We start from the raw sequence: 21,950 nt of genomic DNA on the forward strand, positions 1-21,950 counted from the left end.
AACTTTGACTGGCTCTCCTTGCTCCTCAGCCTGCAGACGGCCTATTGTGGGACCTTGTGATAATGTGAGTTAATACTTAATAAACTCCCCTTTATCTATCTGTCCCATTAGTTCTGTCCCTCTAGAGAATCCTGACCTTTACAGATTTTAGTACCAGGACTGGTTATAGAGGAACAGAATATTAATGATGCGGTTCTTTTGTTGTTATGGGGGTTTCTGGAGTTGGCTGCTTAATATGATTAGACCCAAAGATGCTAAGGACTCTACTTCTAATAATATGGAGAACACCAGTAGTCCTTGGCATGAACTGTTTAGAGAGTTATGCAAAATAAATACATTTGAGACTCCTGATTCATCACTCATGAGAGGCAGGGACTCTACATAATACCTTTGACCATGTGTGGAGAACCAGGGAACATAATGAAGCTGGTTGGTTGCTCCTAAGTTCAGTGGACAAAGTGATGAAAGAAAATAATGAACTCAGGGATTCTGTGTCCCAGCTCCAGAAGCAGATACTGAACCTCAAATCTGCTAAGATTGCTCTGAATGAGAGTCCTATCTCCTGTAGAGAAAGAGCTGAAATTGTGGAAAAACAGACACAAGCTCCTATCATGTGCGTGGCCGACCTGCAGTGAAAGGTAGATGCACAGCCTCACCAGGTGTCTACTGTTAAACTGAGAGCATTGATTGAAAACGAAGGGACCCTGCAACTTGGAATTGGGATATGTGGTAGGACCCTGATGAAGCTGGGGACCCTAAGTTTGAAAAAACTGATGAACTTTATTTTCCAGAAGAAGCAGCTTTCCCATCCCCAGAAGTGGCAACATTCCCTCCCTGACCTGTGCTACCATCAGCCTTTTCACCTTTGTCTGAGGAGATAAACCCTGTGCAGCGTGAGGCAAGAGTGATGGCCTCCCCTGAGGCAGTTGCCAGGCAAGATATTGTTGATTCTTCTCAGGAGCCACCCCTAAAACCACCATTTGCTTCTAGACCTATAACTGGACTGAAGCCCCAGCAGGCCCCTAGTGGTGAGGTTGAGATTGTGACCCATGAGGTGGTGGTGCGCTACATTCAAAAAGAACCGCTTGAGTTTTCTGATTTATATAAACAGAAATCTGGAGAACAGGCATGGGAATGGATACTAATGGTGTGGGATAATGGTCAAAGGAAAAATTGAGTTGGATCCGGCTGAATTTATTGATTTGGGCCCACTAAGTAGGGACTCTGCACTTAATGTTGCAGCTCTGGGAGTTAAAAAAAGGTTCTAATTGTTTACTTGCTTGGTTAGCTGAAATATGGATTAAAAGGTGGCCTACTGTGAACAAGCTGGAAATGCCTGATCTCCCTTGGTTTAGTTTAGAGGAGGGGATCCAAAGGCTTATGGAAATTCAGATGGTGGAGTGGATTAGTCACTTTCGACCTATTCATCCCTGGTGGTCCAGAAAATATGCCCTTGACCAATGCCTTGCAGAAAGATTTGTGAGGGCAGCACTGGGATCTTTGAAGAGCCCTGTAATTGCTCTTATCTGTATGTCAGATCTAACTGTGGGAACCACAGTCACTCAACTATAAAAGTTAAATACAATACAGTGGGAATAATTGGATTCCAAGGTGGCAGGGGCCATGGCAGCACTCAACCGTCAAAGGCAAAGTGGGCATAGCTACCATAATGGGCAGCAGAGGCAAAACGGCAATCAGAATAGTCTGACGTGTAAAGCTCTGGCATTGGCTAATTAATTACAGCACTCCTAGAAGTAAAATTGATAGGAGGCCTACTGCATTCCTACTTAATTTATAGAAGCAGAAACTTCTAGGTCAAATGGACAAAAGACTAATTTGAATTCTAAAAACAGAATCACAGCCCCTGAACCAATTTCCAGACTTGAGCTAGTTTACAGACCCAGAACCCCTTGAATGAAGGGGAGGCTGGGTCCCCTTGAGGAAGGACCCCACTATATTACCAACAATTTATGCTGTGAATCTTTCTCCCATCCTTCCCCAAGGAGACCTCCGACCTTTTACCAGAGTAACTGTGCACTGGGGAAAGGGAAATAATCAGACATTTCAGGGACTACTGGACACTGGCTGTGAGCTGACATTGATTCCAGGGAACCCAAAACGTAATGTGGTCCTCCAGTTAAAGTAGGGGCTTATGAAAGTCAGGTAATTAATGGAGTTTTAGCTCAGGTCTGACTTGCAGTGGGTCTTATGGGTGCCCAGACTCATCCTGTGGTCATTTCCCCAGTGCTAGAATGCATAACTGGCATAGACATACTTAGCAGCTGGCAGAACCCCCACTTTGGCTCCCTGACTGGTAAGGTGATGGCTATTATGGTGGGAAAGGCCAAATGGAAGCCCTTCGAGCTGCCTCTACCTAGAAAAATAGCACATCCCTGGAGGGATTGCAGAGATTAGTACCACCATTAAGGACTTGAAAAACTCAGGGGTGGTGATTCCTACCACATCCCCATTTAACGCTCCCATTTGGCCCATACAGAAGACAGATGGATCTTGGGGAGAGTGACAGTGGATTATAATAAGCTTAACCAAGTGATGACTCCAGTTGCAGCTGTTGTACCAGATGTGGTTTCATTACTTGAGTAAATTAACACTTCTCCTGGTACCTGGTACGTAGCCATTGATTTGGAAATGGCTTTTCCTCCATTCCTGTCCATAAGGCCCACCAGAAGCAATTTGCCTTCATCTGGCAAGGCCAGCAGTATACCTTTACTGTCCTACCTCAGGGATATATCAACTCTCCAGTTTTGTGTCATAATCTTATTCAGAGAGACCTTGATCGCTTTTTGCTTCCACAGGATATCACAATGGTCCATTACATTGATGACAGTATGCTGATTGGATCCAGTGAGAAACAAGTAGCAAACACACTGGACTTATTGGTGAGGCCTTTGCATGCCAGAGGACGGGAAATAAATCTGACTAAAATTCAGAGACCTTCTACCTCAGTAAAATTTCTAGGGGGTCCAGTGGTGTGGGGCCTGTCGAGATATTCCCTCTACGGTGAAGGATAAGTTGCTACATTTGTCCCCTCTTACAACCAAGAAAGAGGCACAAAAAAGAGGCCTAGTGAGCCTATTTGGATTTTGGAGGCAACACATTCCTCATTTGAGTGTGTTACTCTGGCCCATCTATCGAGTGACCCAAAAGGCTGCCAGTTTTGAGTGGGTCCAGAACAGGAGAAGACTCTGCAACAGTTCCAGGCTGCTGTGCAAACTGTTGTGCCATTTGGGCCATATGACCCAGCAAATCCAATGGTGCTTGAGGTGTCGGTGGCAGATAAGGATGCTGTTTGGAGCCTTTGGCAGACCCCCATAAGTGAATTACAGTGGAGCCCTCTAGGATTTTGGAGCAAGGTCCTGCCGTCTTCTGCAGATAACTACTCTCCTTTTGAGAGACTGCCCTTGGCCTGTTACTGGACTTTGGTGGAAAGTGAACATTTGACTATGGGTCATCAAGTCACCATGCCACCTGAACTGGGGGCTTTCTCACTCGTCTGGCCATAAAGTGGGTTGTGCACAGCAGCATTCAGTTATCAAATGGAAATTATATATATATATACACACACACACACATATATGTGTATATATATGTATATGACTAGGCTCAAGCAGGTCCTGAAGGCACATTGCTGTGCCCATGCATAGCCTCCATCCTTGCCACCTGGATACCTTGGGCTCCTCCTACCTTTAAGTCAACAGGCTAAGAAGGGAATTACAGTGCTGGCTGGAGTGATTGACCCGGACTATCAAGATGAAATCAGTCTACTAATCCACAATGGAGGTAAAGAATACAGGAGGTAAATACAATGGAGGTAAAGAATGCATGGAATACAGGAGATCCATTAGGGTGTCTCTTAGTATTACCCTGCCCTGTAATTAAGGTCATTGGGAAACTACAACAGCGCAATCCAGGCAGGACTACAAATGACCCAGTTTCTTCAGGAATGAAGATTTCAGTCACTCCACCAGGAAAAAAAACCACAACCTACTGAGGTGCTTGCTGAAGGCAAAAGGAATACAGAATGGGTAGTAGAAGAAGGTAGTCATCGATACCATCTACAACCCTGTGACCAGCTACAGAAATGAGGACTGTAATTGTCATGAGTATTTCCTCTTCCTCTTTTTAAACACACGTTTGTGCATGTATACAATTGTACTAAGAAAATATCTTCATTTTATTTTCTTTCTCCTTTATCATATGACATAAGATTTATTGACTTCACATCAACATTTAAATATTGCTAACTTTATGTAGTAGTATTTGGATTGGTGTTTGGTGCATTTCTAGTTGCACAAAGGATAGTTGTATTATGTTAGGTGTAATTATGACCTTATGATTGTCTTTATTTGAAGATGATGATCTTAGGAGATGTGTATGGATTCATGTGGACTTGTGATGGTTAATACTGAGTGTCAACTTGATTGGATTGAAGGATGCAAAGTATTGATCCTGGATGTGTCTGTGAGGGTGTTGCCAAAGGAGATTAACATTTGAGTCAGTGTGCTGGGAAAGGCAGACCCACCGTTAATCTGGTGGGCACAATCTAATCAGCTGCCAGCATGGCTAGAATATAAGCAAGCAGAAGAATGTTAAAAGAGAGACTAGCCTAGTCCCCCAGTCTACATCTTTCTCCCATGCTTTATGCTTCCTGCCTTCCAACATCAAACTCCAAGTTCTTCGTTTTGGAACTTGGACTGGCTCTCCTTGCTCCTTAGCCTGCAAATGGCCCATTGTGGGACCTTGTGATCACATGAGTTAATACTTAATAAACTCCCTTTTATTAGTTATGTCCCTCTAGAGAACTCTAATACAATGGAATGCTACTTAGCCATAAAAAAGGAACAAAATTATGGCATTTGCAGCAACCTGGATGGAGTTGGAGACCATTATTCTCAGTGAAGTAACTCGGGAATGGAAAACCAAATATTATGTTCTCATTTGTAAGTGGGAGCTAAGCTATGGGGATGCAAAGGCATAAGAATGATACAATGGGGCCGGGCGCGGTGGCTCACGCCTGTAATCCCACCACTTTGGGAGGCTGAGGTGGGTGGCTCAGGAGGTCAGGAATTCAAGACCAACCTGGCCAAGATGGTGAAAGGGGTCTCTACTAAAATACAAAAAAAAAATAAAATTAGCTGGCTGTTGTGGCGGGTACCTGTAATCCCAGCTAATCAGGAGGCTGAGGCAGAGAACTTCTTGAACCTGAGAGGCAGAGGTTGCAGTGAGCCAAGATCGCGCTAATGCACTCCAGCATGGGCAACAGAGTGAAACTCCGTTTAAAAAAAAAAAAAAAGAATGATATAATGGACTTTGGGGCCTCGTGGAGAAGTGGGAGAGGAGGATCAGTGATAAAAGACTACACATTGGGTACAATGTGCATTTCTTGGGTGACAGGTGCATCAAAATCCCAGAAGTCACTACTAAAGAACTTATACATATCACAATAAACCACCTGCTCCCCAAAAACTATTGAAATGAAAAAAAAAGCCTGGTAAGAGTGGTTTCCCTTGGGAAGGGACAGTGGTTTTCCTTGTACTATTTAAGTTTTGTACCATGTACAAATATGTGTTCCAAAAGCAGTGTTACTTCTGTTCATTTTAGGAGTTAATATGAAAGTCCTGACATCAAATCTATTTAGGCTGATGATCTAATATTGCTAGTTCCTTGGTGAGGGTTGTGGTAGTTTCACTACCACATCCGTCTTTTTAGTAGTTCACAGTGATTACACGAAGTAAGAAAATGAAATCATCTTAACCTCAGACCTGGACCTTGACCCTGTATTTGATATTTTTTGCTACCTTAAGATAGTGTTAGCTGTTCTTAAAGGAGTGCAAAAATGCTCGTTCAGGTGGCTGACACATATTCATAGCCTCCATTTCTTCCTTCTCACAAGCATAGTACCTATCTCCCAAAGTGCCAGATTGACGATGAGGACTTGTCAAGAGCCATTCATCTCTAGAAGCACTCTGAACTTTAGCCAAGGCATACAACTCAGTTATTCGGGATCTTTAAAAACATTATTTTTTTTTTTTTTTTTTTTTTTTTTTGAGACGGAGTCTCACTCTGTCGCCCAGGCTGGAGTGCAATGGCTGGATCTCAGCTCACTGCAAGCTCCGCCTCCCAGGTTCAAGTGATTCTCCTGCCTCAGCCTCCCGAGTAGCTGGGACAACAGGCGCCCACCACTTCGCCCGGCTAGTTTTTTGTATTTTTTAGTAGAGACGGGGTTTCACTGTGTTAGCCAGGATGGTCTCGATCTCCTGACCTCGTGATCCGCCCGTCTCGGCCTCCCAAAGTGCTGGGATTACAGGCTTGAGCCACCGCGCCGGGCTAAAAACATTATTGAACCAGCAGGAGTGGGCTTGGTATGTCTTAATTTTGGGGGGAGAAAGGGGGTGGGGTAGAGATTTAGGCTTTTGCATTTGTAACATATACTTTTTAGGGAAAAGTGTTAATTAAGCATAATTGTATTTTCAGCATTTATAAGATAAACATGATATAGCATCAACTGTTCATTGTCCATAGCTTGCTAAATTTTGAGTTGCCAAGACTCTTGTTAAAATTCTGTTTCCCATTGCAGTGGCATAGTGTAAGTTATTTTTTAAGGAAATAAGTTAATTTGTTTCTGTGATGAGCACACGTGCAGGTGAGACTTTGCCCAGATTGGAGACTTTGACTTTGAGTCACTCCACTTTATTTATAGAGTATCCCAGGAAGGTTAGCCAAATATATGTAGAAGCTGCCAGTATTAATAATTGTTAGAAGACCAGCTTAGTGCATACAGCGTACCTGGCATGCTTCTCTGCTTGTGTATACCTTAGTTCATTTAATCTTCCTTATACATTTGAGTTATGCGATATCATTATTCTTAGTTTACACTTGAGAAAACTAAGGCATACAGAGATGATTTTTCAACAGTGCTTCAGTAAGTTAACAGTTAAGTTGAAAAGACTATTTTTTTTTAATTTAAAGGGAATATTGAAGCATAAGCTAAGAAAAAATGAAGGTAATTAATAACTTGAAGATTAGATGTGAAGTATTAAATAAAACACTGGAGAAAACGATCAAACTTTTCAATGATGTTTCTAAAAACCCATGCCTAACCTTGCTGCTAAAGGAATTCCAAGATGTTTATCCCTGAACAGAAAAACAATCAGCACAAGTCTGTGGAAAGGCAGTAGGCAAAAGAGAAATCACTTTCTAACCAGAAAAAGCTTTTACAGAAGTCTTCAGATTCTGTATTTTTAAAAGTAATGAGAATTAGCTTTTCAGGAACCTGGCAATAGAACTCAACACACCTGTTTGAGAAGATGAGCGATGAGAGGCATCTTAGCTTAGCCTGCGAGGTTGAAAGTTAAGACCCAAGTCTGTATTCTTAAACCAGCTTAGTCTCTTAAAAAGTTGTTAAGAAGCAGATGAGATTAAAGCATATAAACAAATGCCTGGTGAGTAGAAAGAGCTCGGTGCTCACTTGTGTAGCTATTAGTTTCTATATGCAAAGGGCTGGGGAAACAAGAGGATTATGTAAAGGAGAAAGGGTCCAGGAAGCACCCTTCCGTGGTCGTCGTCTGAGAGCCTGGCAGAGAGTAGGCATTTATTATGGTGACAAATCGTCTTTAAGAAATCAACTTGTTAAACACTGGGGGGAAATGCAGCCTTAAGTTGTGCATGTGCTTGTGTGTTTTGAAGTTTCTGGTTTTTCTTTTCTAGGTTCTTATAGAGACTGCTAAGAAGCTAGGACTCCGGTGCCACTCCAAGGGGACAATGGTCACAATCGAGGGACCTCGTTTTAGCTCCCGGGCAGAAAGCTTCATGTTCCGCACCTGGGGGGCGGATGTTATCAACATGACCACAGTTCCAGAGGTGGTTCTTGCTAAGGAGGCTGGAATCTGTTACGCAAGTATCGCCATGGCGACAGATTATGACTGCTGGAAGGAGCATGAGGAAGCAGTAGGTGGAATTCTCTTCTGAGCACATATAGCATGGGTTTCTGGGTGCCAATAAGAGAATGTCTTAACTGTTTGTTTCTATTACATTAGTTTCAGAAAGTGCCTTTCTACAAGGTTTTAAGTTGTCAACATTTTCTGTAGTTCCTATTGGAAGGTAAGAACAAAGATCATAGGAAAGAAAGAGACACTTTTACCCAAGGATTAATAGTGCATAGTACATTATAGGCATGTAGATGTGTTGAGAATCATGCTATGACCTGGTCTTTATTTTAAGGATAAAGGTGTATTTTGATTGCCAATTTCTTCTGCTGTGCTACTTTTTGTTTTCAAGAAGGAAAAAAATCTATAACTTAACCCTTTCCTCGTGAGAGGGCTGTATGTTCACATCCATCTATTTAACCTACCGTGGCTGGATACTATGTTCAGCATAGAAATGTGACAGCAAATAGACAAGTCCTTAAGGAGACAACATTCTGTTAATGGAGATAGAAGTTAAGCAAACCAATATAAGAAAGCTAATGGTTATAAAGAAATAGAATGGCGAGGTACAAGGGTACAGTAGGTCAACTGAATAGAGTTGACCAGACCAAATATTTGAAGTATGAGAAGCCTTCCTGTTTTAACTGTGATGGGCAAGAAGGGCATGATTGAGTAGAGTGGAAAGGAGGGAGACCGGGGAGAAGGGAGAGAGAGGAGGGATGCGATACAGCCGGGCCAGGCCTTATAGACCATGGTAAGGGTTTCAGATGGAAGTTCAGTGAGGGGTTCAGGCAGAGAAGGCAGCAGGATCCAGCTGGAATTTGAGGACACTGAAAAAATGTCAGCTTCCAAAACAAAACAAAACTTTAAACATCTGTGTAAGTACAGGGTGGAATATAATGAATTCCAGGTACCCATCACTTAGGTTCCACAATTAGCCATGGCCAATCTTGTGTCATAGGTATGTCCCTACCTAATTCCCTCTCCCCTGCCCTCATTGTGAAGTAAATATTTTCCTAAAAGGTCTTTTTAAAATTAAGTTATAACCATGCCATCATTGTACAAAAATAGTGATATTAATTTCTTAATATCAAATATTCAGACTATTCCTTTTTTCTTCAGTCTCATAATTTTTAACAATTTGATCAAATCAGAATCCCTTACAATCCATACATTGTATTTTAATGATATACCTCTTGTCTCTTTTAATCTGATTTTCACCTCTTTCTCTTTTTATTCCTTGTATTACTTGAAGAAACTAGATAATTTGTCCTGTCATTTATCTCATTTTAAGATAAAGAAAGGGACAAAACTACAGTCACTTTTGAAGTAAGGAAAAAATTTAGGGGTGACCTTTCTGAGCACATTTAGGGTAAGTGACGTCTCCAAGGAGGACTAATATTGTACCACTGTTTTTAGAGAGTTGTTTGTTTTACTATCTAATTTCACGTAAAATGGGGTTAGATCTTTTTGCCATCTGTCCATCCATGTGTACAGTATTTTGGGTCATAGATGAACACAGGTTCTTTGTTTTTCATGAATTCCTTATGATGACTCCTCAGTGTAATAGACTGTTTGCTTAGTACTAGGATGCCTTTTATGTAAGAGATTTGCAAATTCTTACATTAAGTCACAACATAATATCTTATTTGGCAGCTTTGGTAACCTAAGGAACAACTCAGCCTCGTAATGTCAAGAAGCTGCTTCCAATTAATAGGAAACTCCAGCCCCTGCCACACCCTGAGAGCGGTTTGCTTCCTGCCTGTGGCTTTCTGCTCAGTCTAATAACATATGTCTCCTCCTTTGTAGAACCAGCAGTGATTTCCTTTAGTAGGCAAAGGAGGTTGGGGAAATAGTCAGCTGGAGCTACTTTATTGAAAAGCAGAGAAATTAAGTTCTGTAAGTGGAAAGGCTTGAAGACAGTGTTAAATGCCACAAGGAGGACCCACATAAAGATGGCATTATTTCAGCCAGTCGTGTGTATCGTTGTGCTTTGTGCAGATGTGCAGCCTGGCGTGGCAAGAAGGATTTGGAGTTTTCTAAACCCATCTTCAGATTCTAGTTGCTCCATTTGCTTGTCACATTGGGCGAGTTATTTCACTTGTTTACTCTTCTGTAGAATGAAGCCAGGGCTCTGGGTGAGGAGTGGAGGTTGTTTAGTCATTGTTTAGTCAGTTAGACCTTGAAGGATTACTGGAAGAATTAAACCAAATGATATATGTAAAACAACTAGTATAATGCTGGCTCATAAGAAGGTGGTCATCAGACGGTGACTCTGATGGAGTGGGGGACCTGAGAGGTGGGTCGTATCGGGGAAAAGCATTTGAACTGCACCTTGAACAGAGGGTTTATTGTGGGAAGGCTGTTTTGGGTGAAGCCCTACAGCTGGAACAAAGAAAAGGTAGGTCAGTGTCTATGCAGAAATAACCAGTCACAGGAAAAATATATAAGAAAATGAGTAAATACAAGGCATATTTCTTGGATGCTTCATGTCTCTGCATTCAAAGACTCTGCTTAAAATGTATCATTTACATGCACCTGGCAGATACCCAGCCTGTCACTGCTTTGTGTTCCCATAGTAGTGCAGACTCCCCTCTGCTGCAGTCTTCATCATTTTTTCCTACACACATCTTGGTGTTTGTGGGTGGGGTCTGGACTATACTTAAGGAAATAGAAAGGTGTAATCCTTGTGTCCCTGAATGTTGGATTTCTTTGAAGCATAGGAAGGCATGTCAAGTACTCTATCTCTGATGGTAATTTTATATTTACTTTCTTCAACTTTTTCTTATGAAGCTATTTTAGTCATATACAGAAGTAGCCAATAGCACGAGCTTCCATGAATTCAGCATCTAGCTTCAACCATTATATTAACTTACAACCAATATGATTATTACTCCCATCAATAATTTTATCCATAAACACTTCAGGAGGTATCTAACATGAGCACATTATCATTTTCATTCTCCAATAATAATTCTTTAATATACCCAGCCAAAATTTAAATTTCTTGTTAAATGCCTTAAATTATTTTTTTGGTTGCAAGCTTTTTATGAAGGAACCAGATTGTTTGTCCTGTTGAGTTTCCCACAGTCTGAATTGCTGAAATCATCTCCTTGGAGTAGTTTAATAGGCTTCTCTGTCCTCTGTGTTGTCTATAAATTGGTAGCTAGATTTAGATATTTAATCAGATTCAGGTGTCTTAAGGTAACATTTTATTTTTTCATCAGGAAGCACATAATGAGTGGTTTATTTGGGATTTTGTTTGTTTGGTTCTGTTTGTGATGTTAGCAGCCAATCCATTAATTCACTGGGAGCCATAAAATTGGTGGTATTTTAATTCCATAATATTTTTCTTTATTAGCTGGAATAATTTTCTAAGGAGAAACATACTTCTGTTGGATTATCCAGTGTTGCAACAGTTTTAACATTGTAATCCATTCGACTATGGACATGAAGAGAACAGCCACCTCTTTCTAGACCATACTAACCCATTATACATCTGAGATATTTTCTCAGATACCATATTGAAATCTGTATTAGTCTGTTATCACATTGCTATGGAGAAATACCTAAAACTGGGTAATTTATAAAGAAAAGAGGTTTAATTGGCTTATGGTTCTACAGGCTGTACAGGAAGTGTGATGGTGGCATCTGCTCAGCTTCTGGGGAGGCCTCAGGAAACTTCCAATCATGGTGGAAGGCAAAAGGAGAGTGAGGCATCTCACATGGTGGGAGCAGGAGCAAGAGAGAGAGAGAGGGGAGAGGTGCTGTACACTTTTCAACAATCAGATCTCACAAGAACTCACTATCAGTAGAACAGCACCCGAGGATGCTGCTAAACCATTCATGAGAAATCCAACCCCACGATCCAGCCGTCTCCCACCAGGCCCCACTTCCAACAGTTCGACATGAGATTTGGTGAGGACACAGATCCAAACCATATCAAAATTCATCAGTGCTTTTCAGAGATGTCACTGAGTGTCTCCAAGACCTCCCTAGGTCTCCTAGGACTAAGACCATCTTGATAAATGCAGAACTTGAACTCAGGGGTTTAAATGTAGAATAAAAAGCCTTCACAAGTCACGTTTTTCTTACTCTGTCTGGACTGTTGTAACAAAATACCATAGCATGGGTGGCTTCTGAATAACAGAAGTTTATTTTTCACTTTTCTGGAAGTTGAGAAGTCCAAGATCAAGGGACTGGCACATTTGGTGTCTAGTGAGAGCCCACTTTCTCATAGACAACCATCTTCTCACTGGAACCTCACACGGTGGAAGGGGCCCTCGAAGAATGGCACTGGGGCCTCTTTTGTAAGGTCATTAATCCTATCCACGAGGACTCTGTCTTCATGACATAATTGCCTCCCAAGTGCCCAACCTCCAAATCCCCTACATTGAGGATTAGGTTTCAACAGATAAATTGAGGGGACACAAACATTTAGACTATAGCAAGGCTGGAACTCAGAAAAATGTTTTATGACAAGCAGTGGAATTTTAAGTTCTAGTAACCTCCAGTGCTGTTGTTTCTCTAGGTTTCAGTGGACCGGGTCTTAAAGACCCTGAAAGAAAATGCTAATAAAGCCAAAAGCTTACTGCTGACTACCATACCTCAGATAGGGTCCACAGAGTGGTCAGAAACCCTCCATAACCTGAAGGTAAGTGTCAGCCATGTACAATCAGGCATGTCTGTAGACTCTCTATTCTTTTCTTACTTGCATTTCACCTTTGGTCCTCATGTATTTTATGCCAGCCTAGATGTTTTCAACAAGTTTTTGTGACATCTACTACCATACTAACCACTTGTGAAATTGAGTAGTCATATTTTCTGGCTGGTAATGCAAGACCATTGAGAGAGTTTTATTATCTAGTGTACCAGATTCTTCACATTGTCCTGCTCTGTAGTATCCCTAAGTCTTACTTCAGAAGATTGATAGTGCTTTCTCTGCATATTGCTTACATTGTTGACAAAGTTATTTTCTCTTTGGCAGATCCATTCAAATTTGTGGCAATCCTTTAAAGCCAAAACTCTGACAATAGTACCAAAATGGTGCCAGAAAATATCTGCTTAAGGTTAATCATGTGTCAAATTAATTACTAAACATTAATGTTTAGTATTAATTACTAAACATTAATTACTAAACAGTAATTAATGATACCTCTGGGATGTTTGTAGATTGATAGCTTTCCAACTCTAGTATTAATTCTCAGAATATAATTTAAACTAACTAATAAACTCCGAGTTGCATGATTTTTGTTTGGGCACTTTGTGACTCTTCTTAACCACATAGGGAAAGACTTGCCTCAAACTGATCAGATATTGCATTCCCCTACTATCCAAAGAGGACCATATCTCGAAGTCTCCTAGAATACACCTGTACTTTGGGGTCTTCTGGCGGTGGTGGAGAGAGGATTTGAAAGGTTGATCTAAGCCCTCCCTACCTGAATTACCACCTAGGAGCTCTGGAATAAGAGAGCCACAGTTTTAGTATAATGAGGACGTTATATGGTGGTAAGTGACTGCCGATCACTGGGCATGGCAGAGCCTTGATTTGTAATGTTTGCTGATTTACCTAGTACAAGTGCTCCAGTACGGCCAATTTCACACTACTAATGTGAAGCCACTGACGAGTTGAGAAGTGATACACACAGTCAACTCTTGCAAGCTGGTATGAACAGGGCCCAGCACACCACTGTAACTAAGGTGTCTCTCAGCAGTTAGGACTGACAGTCAGGAATATTGGAATTTGTAGTTTATCTTCCCTGCTAAGAAACAAATCTATTGGTTTCAACACTGTATACCTAGGAGCTAAATGTTATTTAATGAATAAATAATATCCCCTTTCCCCCATGAAGTGTTTTATCATAATAGAGATAGAAACCCTTATTATTAGAATTAAAAGGGAAAACATACATTTGAGCGCAGTCAAATGGCACAACTGGAACTTGCATAAAAAACGCATGTTGGTTTGCCAGAAATGTGACTCGTACTATTATTAGCAAAATGTCATAGAAGTTTGCTTGTTTGTTTGAGACGGAGTCTCATTCTGTCACCCAGGCTGGAGTGCAGTGGCACGATCTCAGCTCACTGCAACCTCCGCCTCCCAGGTTCAAGCGATTCTCCTGCTTCAGCCCCCTGAGTAGCTGGGATTACAGGCACGTGGCACCACGCCCAGCTAATTTTTGTGTTTTTAGTAGAAACGGGGTTTCATCATGTTGATCAGGCTGGTCTTGAACTCCTGACCTCGTGATCCACCCACCTCAGCCGCCCAAGGTGCTGGGATTACCGGCGCCTGGCCAAGTTTATTTTTTTTAAGTCTCCCAACTGACCCCACTTTGACCATAGTCTTTCAAAAGCTTGAAGTTAATTTCTCAAGTAATATATTTACTGTTTTAGCTTTATTTTTAAGTAAAAATGCTTGGAGAGTAGAAATCAGTGTTCTCCTTTCCTGGAGCTTCTGAAATTGTGTGGTTTTATTTGTATGCATTTTTAAAGAGGCTTAGTTTACGTAACTTTCATCAGATTTTCAAAGGGGGTTATGAGATAGATAGATAGAGATAAATATATATAGAGAGAGAGGGAGAAAATTAGGAATTCCTGCTTTAGACAAAACTGAGAATCTTGGCCTTCATTCTGTAGCATTAAGGAACACCATACTAATAATCCCTTATTCTGGGGTAGTAGTTTTAGTCCTCTAAGCCCTGAAATATATATCATTCATTCACTCACTAAGTCATTTCAGAAACACTTAGCACCTACTATATGTCAAGGTCTGGTTTGCAAAGTTAAAAAGACTTGTGTGATGATCCTATGGTGTTTGGAGATACAGACACATAAAAATTTCAATGATTTCTTACAGTGGGATAAGGATAAGGGATAGAGGTTGCATAAACAATAATCCAGGCTGGGGGTTGGTGTGGCAATAAGTGATTATCAGAACGATGCTGTGAGATAAGCATTATTAACCTCACTTTACAGGAAAGGGAGGTGAGGAACCAAGAGTTTAGAGTACCTAAAGTTCCACATCTGGTTAGTGAACTTGAAAATTATCTGTAGAATTTATTTGAAGTGTATGTTTCCTGAGTCCTCACTCTGATCTAGAAAATCAAAATCTGTTTTTTTTAACAAACATCTCAGTAATCGCCCACATGTGAATATCACTGCCTCCTTTCTTCCTTTCAGAATATGGCCCAGTTTTCTGTTTTATTACCAAGACATTAAAGTAGCATGACTGCCCAGGAGAAAAGAAGACATTCTAATTCCAGTCATTTTGGGAATTCCTGCTTAACTTGAAAAAAATATGGGAAAGACATGCAGCTTTCATGCCCTTGCCTGTCAAAGAGCATGTTGTAAGAAAGACAAGACATTGTGTGTATTAGAGACTCCTGAATGACTTGGACAACTTCAAGATAGAGAAGAAAAGCAAATGACCAGTAAATGTGTGGGAAAAAATATTACATTTTAGGGGGAAAAAAACTCCCCCTATTAAATTTGCAACAATAAAGGGTGGAGGGTAATCTCTACTTTCCTATATTGCCAAAAAATATGAGGAAGAAATGGGACTCTTTGATTATTTATTGATGCGACTAAATTGGTACAGTGTTTCTGGAGGGCGATTTGGTAAAATGCATCAAAAGACTTAAAAATACTGATGTACTTTGTGATGGGAACTCTACATCTTGGAATTTCTCTTTAAAACCATATCAGAGATACATACAAAGAATTACATATAAAGAAGGGTGTTTAATAATGATGGTTGTAATAACAAATAATTAAAACAATCTGAATACCCAGCAGTTGGAGGCAAATTATGTCTTAGTTATAATTAGATTGTGAATCAGCCAACTGAAAATCCTTTTAGCATATTTTAATGTCCTAAAAAGACATGGTTGCTCTATATATGAAATGAAAAAAGGATGCGGTAGCATTTTATAGTACTAGTTTTGCTTTTAAATGCTGTGTAAATATACAACAAAACTAGAAAGAAATATATATATAATCTTGTTATTGTATTTGGGGGAGGGATACTGGGATCATTTTTATTTTCTTTGAATCTTTCTGTGTCTTCACATTTTTCTACAATGAATATAATCAAATAGTAAAGTTGTTGTAAAAAAAAAAAATGGATTTAGAAAGATCCAGTTCTTGAAAACATTGTTTCTGGTAATGAAGCAGAATTTAAGATGGTGATATTAAGGTGAATGTCATTTAAGGGAGTTACATCTTTATTCTGCAAAAGAAGAGGATCATTGATTTCTGTACAGTCAGAACAATACTTGGGTTTGTAACAGCTTTCTGAGAAGAGCTAGGTGTTTAATAGTGAAGTAGTCTAAAAGCAAACTATTTAAAAGACTAAAGGCACATTTTATGGTGTCTGATATTTTGAGAAGTAATGTTTGATTCTCCTTTTTATGAGTTAAATTATTTTACACGAGTTGGTGATTTTTGCTTTTTAATAAAGTGGAAGCTTGCTTTTTTAACTTTTTTATTGTTAATTTTATAAAAATGGCTTTTTGTTTTCTTCAGGTTTTTATCATGGGGAGATATTTTTCCTCAGAATTATTTTCTTTTCACTGTAGACTATTACAGGATACTTAAGGATCAGGATACAGAACCTTTTATTTAAAGAGTTTGTAAAGTCAATGTGTTTGTTTTTGTCTGTGAGATTGACTTCAAGATAATAAGCTGCTGATTGTAAACAAAACAGTTACTCTCCAGTATTAATCTGAGTCATTAGTGTGAGCCATTTGGGTCAAGTATGATTATGACCCTTGGATTCCCTCATGTAGTATTAAATTTCAACTCTGGTTATCCATTAGCAATCCGTAGAGAACTTAATGAACCTGAACCCAGGCTTCTCTAGCTCTGTAACCTGTGATTGTTTTTGCTACAATATGATACATAGATGATACCTTACTTTTCCTCATTCTTAGTAGGTGTCTGAACATCAGGGCAAAAATATGGGCATTTTTCCTGCTGTGTTCAGAAAGTACAGTTCTCTCCAACTTGCAAAGGTACTTTTCTTGATTAAATAGCCTTCTCTAGCAACATCATTTTCAGACTAACCAAATGAATGCAGTATACTCTTTTCTTTCACCCAATCATTCACGCCTTACGCAAAGCCAATATGATTTTCCTCATACCTTATGCTTGAGGATATTGTTGAAGAACACTTCCTGGAACACTTCTCACTTGTGATGCTGTACTAGTTTTTTTTTTAATTATTATTTAAGCTAGTATATTAAGTGAACACCATTGTCAGTTGTGAGCATTTTGGTTTCCCCAAAGGATGAATGGTGAGCATCATGAGAAGCTGTAGTTTAGTGACTTAGCCCTTACTGATTAATAGATTTGCATGTACATAGAAGTCTTTGTTGGCATTATAATCTGCTGTTGTGTTTGGCATTGATTTTCATGGTTTTGAGAATGACATCTTGGCCCTGTGGTCCCCGAGGGTCATGGTCCTTATGACCTGTACCCTGTTCACTGCCCCCTTCATTAGCATGAGTCGCTGTGCAGGGCCAGAGGTAGCTACCATGGCTTGTTTCAAGGAAGAAAACTCCGGGACAGTGGCACCCTCAGGAGCAGAGGACAGCGAACTTCCTTGAAGAGGGAGTGACTAAGATGACCCCCAACCTGCCCTGAGCCAGCCACCCTGCAAGTGCCATGTGAGCCTGCTCTGGCATCCACAGGATGCTCCTGGAGCCTCTTCTCTGGCTGTTACTTCAGGGGCATGGTTGTGGCCACAGCAACACCTATTTTCCAAATAATTATTCATTCTTGTGACAGTGGCCTGAACATGTTTTTAATTTTCTCAACAAGCATTTAGCCGGCACTTATCCAGTGAAACAATTTGATAAGGTTTCGAGGAGCATCTGCTGGGTTAGGAAGTCACGGACTGAGGAGTTTGTGCCACAATTTCTAGAGTGCCTCCTTGATGTGTTTTGGCTGTGTCCCCACCCAAATATCATCTTGAATTGTAGTTCCCATAATCCCCACATGTTGTGGGAGGGACCCAGTGGGAGGTAGTTGAATCATGGGGGTGGTTACCCCCATGCTGCTGTTTTCATGATAATGAGTTCTCACAAGACCTGTTGGTTTTATAAGGGGCTTTTCCCCCTTTTGCTCAGCACTTCTTCCTGCCATCATGTGAAGAAGGACGTGTTTGTTTTGCCTTCCACCAAGGTTGTAAGTTTCCTGAGGCTTTCCCAGCCATGTGGAACTGTGAGTTAATTAAACCTCTTTCCATTATAAATTACCCAGTCTTGGGTAGTCCTTTACAGCAGTGTGAGAACAGACTAATACACTCCTCAAATGTTTTGAAGATTGTTGCACCTTGGAACACCAGTGTGCATGGAATCCGGCTCAATATATGTATTGGCCCAGCAAGGCAAAGAACTGAAGTTTCAACATGGAAGAACCTGTGTTGTCCTCATAATAGTATAGAATAATTCAAGATAGGCAAGAAGGACAGCAGTGAATGAAGACCGTGGAAGAAAAAAAGGAATGCCAAAGATAGAGGAAATCTACCAAGACTAGTCGGGTAGTCCAGAGGAAGCCATTTCAGGGCCTGTTGCCAGCTATGCCTTTGAGAACCTTGGGATCCAGAAGAATGAGGGGAATTTCTTCAGAAAGACAATTTCAGCGTGCATTATTTCTTTGTTTTGGAGATTCACTCATGTTGTTGCATGCATCTCTAGCTTGTGCCCTTTTGTGCCTAGTAGTATTCTGTCATATGCCTATCTTACAATTTGATTATCTGTTCACCTGTTGATGAATGTTTGAATTGTTTCCATTTGAGGAATTTTACAAATAAAGCTGCTATAAGCATGAAATTACAAGTCTTTTTGTGAACATATTTTCACTTGTGCAAATGCCTACACTCCCACCAGTAATTTTTTTTTTTTTTTTTTTTTTTTTTTGAGACAGAGTCTCGCTCTGTCGCCCAGGTTGGAGTGCAGTGGCCGGATCTTGGCTCACTGCAAGCTCCGCCTCCTGGGTTTACGCCATTCTCCTGCCTCAGCCTCCCGAGTAGCTGGGACTACAGGCACCCGCCACCTCACCCAGCTAATTTTTTTGTATTTTTTAGTAGAGACGGGGTTTCACAGTCCCACCAGTAATTTACAAGAATTCTTGACAAAGCTTGGTATTGTCAGCGTTTTTAATTTTAGCCATTCTGTTGGGTCTATTTTGATATCTCACTGTGGTTTTGATTTGCATTTTTCTGATTGAAAATGTTGAACTTCTTTTCATGTGCTTATTGGCCATTCACATATTTTGTGAACTATCTGTACAAATATTTTTATTTAAAAATTAGATTGTTTTGCTTTATTATTGAATTGTAAGAATTGTTTATTCTGGATATACTCTTTTTCAGATATATGTATTGTGACTATTCTTAGTCTTTAGCTTGCCCTTTCATTTTCTTAATGATATCTTTCAAAGAACAAGTGTTTCATTTTGACGAAGCCTAGTTTATCAGATTTTTTTTATGGTTGGTACTTTTTGTGTATTCCAAGAAATCTTTGCCTACTGATTGAATTACATGTGTGCCCTTGTCAAAATCAATTTACCGTTTAACTATGGATCTGGATGATCTATTTATGTCATTTATCTGTGTCTCTTCTTATGCCAATACTCTACTGTCTTGATTATTGTGGCTTTATGGTGTCTTGAAATTAAGTATTGTTAAGCCCTGCAGTCTTTTCCAAGATTGTTTTGGCTATCAGGTTGTTTCTTTATAAAGTTTATATTAAGCTTGTCCATTTTTCTTTAAGAAAAAAATCTGCTGGAATTGCTATTGGGATTGCACTGAATTTTTAGGTCGATTTGGGAAGAATTTACAATATTGAACCTTTCAATCCATGAACATGGTATGTTTCTGCAGTTATTTGGGTCTTTTAAAATTTAAAATTTATCTCAGCAATGTTTTGTAATTTTAGTGAAGAAGTCTTGTATATCTTTTGTTAAATGTATTCCTAAATATTTTGTGGAAATGTTATTGTAAATAGTACTTTAATTTCATTTTTAAGTTTATTGCTGGTATACAGAAATACTTTTTTTATATTGACTTTATATTCTGTAATCTTATTAAATTCAGTTAGTTCATTAGTAGTTCTTATTTTTATTTTATTGCAAGTGCCTTAGGGATACCTTGTGTACACAATCATTTCATATATGATTAACAACAGTTTACTTCTTCTTTCCAGTCTTTACCTTTTATTTCTTTTTGCTTTGTTGTATTGGCTAGGACCTTCAACCTAATGTTGAATAGAAGTGGTGTGAATAGTTATTCTTGTCTTACTCTCAACAGCAGGGGACAGCGTCTAGTTTTTCACTATTAAAATATGTTAGCTATAAGTTTTTTCTGTTTCATGTTTTTATCAGATTGAAGATCTCTTTTATTCCCATTTTGCCAAGAGTCGTGAACGCGCATTGAATTTCGCCAAGTACTTTTTCCTGCATCTACTGAAAAAATCTTGATTTTTTTCTTTTATTTCGTTAATGTAGATTCTTTAATGTTAAACTGATCTTGCATTCCTGGTACAAACCTTACTTAGTCATGGTATGTTATCCCTTTTATATAATGCTGGATTTGGTTTGCAAATATTTTGTTTGATTTTTACATCTATGCTCATGAGACAGATTGGTCTGTGATTTTCCTTTCTTGTAAGTCTTGTCAGGTGTCAGGGCTTGGTTAATTTTGACATTTACAAACATATATTTTTAACATAAAAATAAACTTAAAAAAAAGATGACAGCCTGAATTGTTTATATACAGAATGTTAACCAAAAAGATTGAAAAAGGCTGGAACAGCAGGTTACATTTGATACCTAAAAGTATTTTGCAGATATAAGTGCATCTTGGAACTGTTATAGGCAAAAGCTTGGGAATGACTAAAATTCTCAGGGTCATAGGATGTTCTGAATAAACTAAGGTACATCAAATCAAATAAGTAATGTAAAGTTGTCAAAAAGAATAGATATCTGTTTATGCACCAGTATGGAACAATGTTCATGACAAAAGTGGAAATCAAAAATACATAGAGTAAAGTAAGTATAAGTTTGTGGTGATGTATAGATAGGATGTTTATATTTCCCGAAAGTTTCTGGAAAGAAACTTATTGATAGATTCTGAGGGATGAATCAAGAGACTTAAACTGTCGACTTCATACCTTTCTATAGTGGTTGAATTTTTCACCGTAGGCAACTGTTCCTTTAATGTATATATTTTAAGGAGTGGATACTAGAGGAGACCTAGCTTCATAGCAGTTCATGTAACATGAGATAAAATATATGATTCTTGGCCTTAACTTATGATAGGTTATGCTTGGGGCACTGTATCCAGTTCTGGGCACCATGCTTTCAGGAGGATGACTATCTAAAAGGCACCAAGAGAAGGGTGAAGGGACTGAAAAAAACCGTGCCACATATGTAATACTTAAATGGGTTAAGTATATCTAACTATTTAGGAGAAAGCCTTGAATGATAACTTTGTTTAGGGGCTGTCATTCTCTTACAGACATGTGCCTCCCTCACTGTTCTGTAAGCTTTTGTAAAGACAGGAAGTTGTTTTTTTAACTCATCAGTTTAGGAGCCTCCTTTCCTTGTATTTAGCACAAGCTCAACAAATATTTGTGTGAATAAAAATCTGATTATATTTCTTTCCTACTTAAAACCCTTCATCAGCTCTCCCAAACACCTCCCCATTTTCACTTTCAGCAGGTAACTTTAGTTCCCTCTTCACGGACAGAACTGAAACATCAGCAGCACACTTTCAAGACCCCCGCTCTGTTCTCTCCCAAACTGTTTTCCCTCTTGTTACCATCTGTGACAGTTCTTCTCAAATGGGAGCATGCATCATCATCACCTGGAGGGCTTATTAAAACAGGTTGCATGGCGCCACCCCAGAGTTTCCGATTCAGGACTTCTGGGGCATGGCCTGATAATTTGCATTTCCAACAAGTTCCAGATGATGCTGGTCCCATAGAACTACTGTCATAGGTG

The 21,950-nt window shown here is 39.6% G+C and overlaps 1 protein-coding gene across 2 annotated transcripts in view; it reads left to right on the forward strand.

Annotated features, from left to right (window-relative positions):
- Nucleotides 1-21,950, forward strand: part of MTAP (methylthioadenosine phosphorylase) — a 69,507-nt gene that overhangs the window by 37,102 nt on the left and 10,455 nt on the right. Inside the window, exons 6-8 of one of the 2 annotated variants that reach the window (XM_073021666.1) lie at nucleotides 7,729-7,968; nucleotides 12,478-12,600; nucleotides 15,126-16,148. In XM_073021666.1, the coding sequence (XP_072877767.1) occupies nucleotides 7,729-7,968; nucleotides 12,478-12,600; nucleotides 15,126-15,164 (402 nt within the window). In that variant the 3' untranslated portion in view covers nucleotides 15,165-16,148. Of the gene's footprint in view, nucleotides 1-7,728; nucleotides 7,969-12,477; nucleotides 12,601-15,125; nucleotides 16,149-21,950 lie in introns of those variants that run through there. The other variant, XM_073021665.1, reaches the window with a different exon arrangement.

The sequence above is a fragment of the Chlorocebus sabaeus genome, chromosome 12 (assembly GCF_047675955.1).
Source record: "Chlorocebus sabaeus isolate Y175 chromosome 12, mChlSab1.0.hap1, whole genome shotgun sequence".
Classification (NCBI taxonomy): domain Eukaryota; kingdom Metazoa; phylum Chordata; class Mammalia; order Primates; family Cercopithecidae; genus Chlorocebus; species Chlorocebus sabaeus.